At 45.1% G+C, this 7,195-nt stretch overlaps 1 protein-coding gene across 1 annotated transcript in view; it reads right to left on the reverse strand.

Moving 5' to 3' along the window:
• Window positions 1-610: 610 nt before the first annotated feature.
• Window positions 611-7,195, reverse strand: part of LOC119327523 (SKP1-like protein 1) — a 15,793-nt gene continuing 9,208 nt past the window's right edge. The window contains exon 2 of the mRNA XM_037600624.1: window positions 611-769. Within this exon, the coding sequence (XP_037456521.1) occupies window positions 611-769 (159 nt within the window). The remainder of the gene's footprint in view (window positions 770-7,195) is intronic.

A 7,195-nucleotide genomic window follows, 5' to 3' on the forward strand; every position in this document is an offset into this window, starting at 1 on the left:
GTTAACTGATTCTGGTGCGGCGTGGTTCTGCAGTCAGTAGAGAATAACATCACTCGTTTATTCATTTAAATGGATTTTTTGTAAAGAAATTGTAAATATAATCCTAAAACCCTATATGTTTTAGTGTGGCCTTGCCATGGTCGTAAGTGGTTACCATAAAAATTTCAGGTCTTCTGAAATTAGTTTAATCCCTCAAATAATTTAAGCAACAACTTTTATTTTTATTTTATTAGGATTGTAAAGAGAGAGGGGAAGAACAAGGACCATCTCTTAAGTAACAAGAGCATCCATGCATCTTGATCGATGAACAGAACACACATGAATAACCAACGAAGAAGCCCAAATCACATGGTGGAAATCAGTTAAAAAATAATGATAAGCAAGCAAAACATCAACTTGACAATAACTATTCATTTGACAAATGATAATTAATGACCACCATATTTTTTTGCAAACATAACCATTGAATAAGTTCACCAACACCACCTTATAGACTCTTGGTTCATTACAACCATTATGACATAAACAAGCACACTGAAAAGTAGACATGGGTAATACTAAGTGTTCATTACTTCAGCGCGGCCTAGATGTTCCTCTACTCAAAGGCCCACTAGTTTTCCCTTCGGATCTTCTCCTCCTCCTCGGGTCTTAATTTCTCATTTATGTTGAAGATCTTGCGGACCACATCTAGCGTCTTTCCCGTGATCATGTCGGCGACGGTCTGGCAAGTCAGGTCTAGGAGCCCCCTGATGTTGAGGTGGTTCGCAGCCTGAGAGGGGGCAAAAGAGCAAAAGGAATAATGGTGTGTCAGAGGGAAGCATTGGTTAACAAAAACATGGATAATTACATATACCACCTACATAGATGTTTTTGCACTGGTAGAAAAAGGGCCTATAGTCCCAGTTCGTAAGGGCCTTTAGTCCCGGTTCCGGAACCGGGACTAAAGTGTCGGTACTAATACCTCCCCCCTTTAGTCCCGGTTCAATCCAGAACCGGGACTAAAGGCCCTCCACGTGGGCAGTGCGCAGAGCCCAGTCAGGAGACCCTTTGGTCCCGGTTGGTGGCACCAACCGGGACCAATAGGCATCCACGCGTCAGCACTTCGGTGGCTGGGGTTTTTGTTTTTTTTGAAAGGGGGGGGGTTGGGGGTTTTGGGGGGTTAATTTAGGTGTTTCATATATTGTGTTAGCTAGTTATAATTAATAGAGAGAAGTGTCCTCTGTTATGTCCGTGCTTGGTCGACGCTACGTACTATACATACGTATAGAGAGGACTAGACACGCTAGCTAGCTAGTAAGCAAACGAAGGAAACAGAAGATCGTCATGAACATATATGCATACAGAGAGAAGTGATATCGACCACCTCTCCTTCTCCGAGAGATTGGTCGAACAACAAGTTCTCGTATATCTATCTGACACTACCGGCTACATATATACAATAATTATCTCTTACAAATATAATCATACGGACTCAGGGTCCACATAGAATTCTCCGTCTTCAGGGATCACGTGGTCAAGAAAGAATGCCGCCAATTCCTCTTGAATTGCTTGCATGCGAGCTGGTGCTAGGAGTTCATCCCGCTTCCGAAACATCTAATTTGAAGAAGGGGGTCAATACACACACACACACACACACACACACACACATATATATATATATATATATATATATATATATATATATATAAATGAATGAAACTCAACACAAATGATGGTAATAAAATAAAATTGTGAATGTTGTTATTTACGTACTTCATATTGTTCGTCAGAGTACCCGCCCCGCTCACAGGTCGTGTGGTGGATGGACTCGCAGATGTAGTATCCACAGAAACCATTCCCTTGTTCCTGCCACAACCACTTTACAAGAAACAGAGGTCAATCAAACTGATAAGCAAGAATGCTAAATGGTATTGATGAAACTAGCGCTTGAATCACTAGGAGATGCGCGGAACATGCTACTATAGTACTTACTTTTGGGTGTCTAAATTCCAGCTCCTTCGGCAGTCCCAGAACTGTTTTGGTGAATTTTCTCCAAACCCTGTCGGACAAAGAAAACAATTACTTGATATCAGGAAATGAACAAAGTTGCTGATATGGTGGATAATGATCGATTTAACTTACTTCTTGAGGATTTCAGTCATCTCCGCATACTCCTTGGGATCTTTTCGTTTAGAGTCCAAGACGGTTACTACCCCCTGCTCAAGCTTAATCTCTAGGAGAATATAGTGGAAACTGCACACACATGCATAACTCATGAATTACATTACTATAACCTTGACTAATATATAAGGGAAATCGAATACGCACAAGACAGTAACACTCACCTGAAGTTGTAAGGAAAGAGTATTATATCTTTGTTTTGATTTATTACGAACGATCGTAGCAAGTTTGCCTCGGTAGCTGCGGCATGAAGTTTAACCTGAGTTGCATCTATGAGATATGTGTTAATGAACCCAATATCACCGACTTGTCTTTTCTTCAATTCAGCGATCTTCAATCTGCATAATATAGTGAGGATGATTATAAATACATGCAATGAAAGAGCTAAGCTATATAGAGAAACTTAATGACAGAAGTAGTACTACTTACAGACAGTAGCAGGCGACCGTTGTTTTATCGAGGGCCAATTGATTGAAAAACTGATAGAACTCCTCAAATGGAACAGGCAACAGATCAATTCCAACGAGGTCATGCTCCTTTTTAACTTTCACATACAAAGTACTCCTCCCCCCAGAGTCTCTGCAGATTTTCAAGTACCAATCATGCAATCTTCGCATCATCGTTGATAGAGATCTTTCATCTTTGACGAGAGACTTCCCGTACTCGTATCTTTGTATCTGCACGTCCATGGGTTCATAATGTACTTCGTCGGGCAGGTAATCTGCAAGATTGCTATAACCGGGCACCATCCTCGGATCATTAGCGATGTTGTGGCTAGGCACCTTGAGCGGGGGGCACGATTGCTTCGCTTGTTCGCCGAGCTGGGCAATTTGTTTCCCAGCTCGTCGTTCTTTCAGCCTTTGATCACTGACAGTACTTCCCGACCGCTCTGCTTCGGCAAATTCCTTTCCAATAATGTGGTCATGGTTTCCTTTCGGCGGATCAGACTTCGGTGGTTTTGTCAGGGCAGCCAGAGTGCACTTCACTTTCACCCGATCTACCTTCTCCTCCAGAGGTGGATGTTTCTTTGCTTTCACCCCTTCAAAGAAGTTCCTCACTTCTTCTCGCGCGATCTCGGCGTTCTCCTCCAGGGTCCTCTCATATGGTAACTTCTCTAGAGTCTTCAGAGAAGGACCAAATCTGTATGTCCTCCCGCCTCTAGTTGTACTGCTAGACTCCGACCGAGCAGACGGAGCGGTTGTCTTCTTTACTTTCTTAAGAGGCGGAGGAGAAGTACTAGGACGCACCGGAGCAGCTGGAGCGGTGGTAGGTCTCTTCCGCCCTTGCTGACGAGGCGGAGAAGGAGGAGGCTGGCTGCTCAGGCGCGTCGGCGCAGGCAGAGAAGGAGGCGGAGTGCAGCCACGCGCCAGAGAAGGAGCCGGCCGAGGGCCCTGATCGTCACTCGCCGGAGGAGGAGGCGGTGGAGGCGGAGTGCCTTGACTCGCCGGAGGAGGAGGAGGAGGCGGTGGCGTCCAGTTCGGAAGGTTGATGAGCTCCTTCCGCCATAGGCATGGAGTCTTCAGAGCAGACCCCAGCCGAGTCTCCCCTTCACCGGTAGGGTGGTCAAGCTGGAGGTCCTCAAATCCCTCTGTTATCTCATCCACCATCACCCTAGCATATCCTTCTGGAATCGGCCGGCAGTGAAAAGTTGCGCCGGGTTCAGTAGGATAAACAGAGCCAACAGCCTCCTTGACCTTCAAATTCATCCATTGCGTCATAAGGTGGCAATTTTGAGACTCCTTTATAGCATCCACGGGATAGCTAGCAGGAGCCGTCAAGGCATGCTCCAGCTGAAGCAGCTCGGTGGAAGCCACGCTGCTTCTGCGCTGAGATGGCGGGGTAGCTTCGGGGGAGGCTTCGGCAGTACGTTTGCTGCGATTTGCTTCTCGTTCCTCTATCGCGTCTACCCTTGCTTGCAGCGCCTGTATTTGGGTCTGCTGCACTTTTTTCCTCCTCTCATGGGATTTGTAACCGCCTGCATCCGAAAACCCAACCTTCCACGGAATGGAGCCTGGCGTGCCTCGTGTCCGTCCAGGGTGCTCAGGATTCCCGAGGGCCATTGTGAGCTCGTCGTTCTCTCTGTCTGGAAAGAACGTCCCTTCCTGCGCTGCTTCGATATACTGCTTAAGCTTACTGACTGGTATGTCCATTTGATCGTTCGTCCAAATGCACTTCCCTGTTACAGGGTCCAGTGTTCTGCCAGCCCCGAAGAACCAAGTACGGCAACGGTCTGGCCAGTTAATTGTCTCTGGCTCGATCCCTTTATGAACCAGATCATTCTCAGTCTTGGACCACTTAGGCCGGGCTACGAGGTAGCCACCTGACCCCGTGCGATGGTGAAGCTTCTTCTTCGCAGCATTTTGCTTGTTTGTCGCTTACATCTTCTTACTCTTTTCTGATGTCTTGTGGGCCACAAATGCGGGCCAGTGATCTCTGATCTTCTCATATCTGCCCTTGAATTCTGGTGTCTCATTATTTTCGACAAACTTATTCAGCTCTTTCTTCCACCTCCTGAATAGTTCTGCCATCCTCTTCAGAGCAAAAGACTTGATTAATTTCTCTTTAATTGGGTTCTCTGGATTATCCTCAGGTGGTAGGGTGAAATTTGACTTCAGCTCACTCCAAAGATCATTTTTCTGCATATCATTGACATAAGACACCTTAGGGTCTTCTGTAGCCAGCTTAAACCATTGCTGGATGCTTATCGGGATCTTGTCCCTAAACAGAACCCCGCACTGAGCAACAAATGCGCTCTTTGTCCGGAGGGGTTCAATAGGTTGGCCGTCGGGCGCGATTGCTATGATCTCAAACTTTTCATCCGAGCTCAACTTTTTCTTCGGGCCTCGTCTCTTTACCGAAGTTGTGCTCGATTCGGAGGGCTAGAAAAAAGAACAAAGACTTAATTAATATGTGTACATACCAAAACAATGAATGCATCAATCAGCTAGTCAGCATAGGCTTAACTAATATATATACCTGGCCGGACTCGGTTCGGTCATCGGAGCCATCATCACGGTCTCCTTCTTGCACCGGCATTGGGTCACCAGAGCCATCCTCATGTTCTTCTTCTTGCACCGGCATTAGGTCACCGTAGCCAGCTTGTTCACCCTCTCCTTCCAGACCATCGGTTTCGTTGAGAAACAACGAGATGGCATCACTTCCTTCTATGATTATGTCCCTCAACAATGCTTCTTTTGTTGCTTCGTCTAGGGCGGTGTCCATAGTTTCTACAAATATTTACAACATGGCAATTATTATTCAAACATGACAGATGGATATATTAGTGCCAAACGTAGAACTAGCTACCTAATCATAGTAAGCTATCGGGAGGGGGTATATATCGACAACGACGACACTACATCTATGTCCCTCGACGACCCTCGTTCCCGATAAAAAAAGAGGAAGAAGAAGAAAAAAAAGAGGACAAGAAAGAATAGAGGAGAAGATCTCCTCTATTCTTTCTTCTCCTCTTTTTTTTTCTTCTTCCTCTTCTTTTTTTATCCTCTTCTTCCTCTCATGTTCGATAGGATCGCCGAGGGGTCGGGAGGTTGCCTAGTGTCAAGGGATTCAACAAAACCATGTCTTCATCATTAGGCGAAAGTAACATGTGCATGATGGTACGAAGCTCTTCAAAGTTGTTCTGGAACGGAGTCCCAGATAGGATAATTCGCTTTTTGGTACAAAGTTCAGCAAGAGCCTTCCAAATATCGCTATTTGGAAGGCCTTTGCTGAATTCGTACCAAAAGGCGGATTATTCTATCCGGGACTCCATTCCAGAACAACTTTGCAGAACTTCGTACCAACATGCCCTGGTTACTTCCGGCTAATGACGAAGGCATGGATTTCTTCAATACTTTGACACTAGGAAATCTCTCTCTACTTCCGGCTAATAAGAAGAAGAAGAAGAAGAAGAAGAAGAAGAAGAAGAAGAAGAAGAAGAAGAAGAAGAAGAAGAAGAAGAAGAAGAAGAAGAAGAAGAAGAAGAAGAAGAAGAAGAAGAAGAAGAAGAAGAAGAAGAAGAAGAAGAAGAAGAAGAAGAAGAAGAAGAAGAAGAAGAAGAAGAAGAAGAAGAAGAAGAATATATATTCTTCTATTTTCTCTTCTTCTCCACTATTCCTTTCTTCTTCTCCTCTTCTTTTTCTTCTTTTTTCTTCTTCTTATTTATTTCTCCTCTTCTTTTCGGTAGAGGAAACCCTAAATAGCTAGCAAGTATCGTGGGTGTGAGATACATGTGGCCTTCGGTGTCGGACACTACATCCACGTCCCACAAGTGACGTGGGCGTCGAAGCCCGCGCCACTTGTGGGATGTGGGTGTAGTGTCCGACACCGACGGTACATGTATCTCACACCGACGATACTTTCTATTTAGGGTTTCTCCTCTACCGCTCCTCGACCTCTCAACGACCCTCGTTCCCGATAAAATAAACAGGAAGAAGAAGAAGAAAAAAGAAGAGAAGAAAGAATAGAGGAGAAGACTTCCTCTTCTTCCTCTCCTCTTCTTCTCCCTCTTCTTCCCCTTCTTCCTCACCTCTCTCATGAATGTCCGGCGTTCTCGACCCCCCCCCACGTGTCGAAGAAAAAAAAGAAGAAGAAAAAAGAGGAGAAGAAGAAAGGAATAGAGGAGAAGAAGAGAAAATAGATATATTCTATTTTCTCTTCTTCTCCTCTATTCCTTTCTTCTTCTCCTCTTCTTTTTCTTCTTTTTTCTTCTTCTTATTTATTTCTCCTCTTCTTTTCGGTAGAGGAAACCCTAAATAGCTAGCAAGTATTGTGGGTGTGAGATACATGTGGCCTTCGGTGTCGGACACTACATCCACGTCCCACAAGTGATGTGGGCGTCGAAGCCCGCGCCACTTGTGGGATGTGGGTGTAGTGTCCGACACCGACGGTACATGTATCTCACACCGACGATACTTTCTATTTAGGGTTTCTCCTCTACCGCTCCTCGACCTCTCGACGACCCTCGTTCCCGATAAAATAAAGAGGAAGAAGAAGAAGAAAAAAGAAGAGAAGAAAGAATAGAGGAGAAGACTTC

Source organism: Triticum dicoccoides, chromosome 7A, assembly GCF_002162155.2.
Source record: "Triticum dicoccoides isolate Atlit2015 ecotype Zavitan chromosome 7A, WEW_v2.0, whole genome shotgun sequence".
NCBI lineage: Eukaryota > Viridiplantae > Streptophyta > Magnoliopsida > Poales > Poaceae > Triticum > Triticum dicoccoides.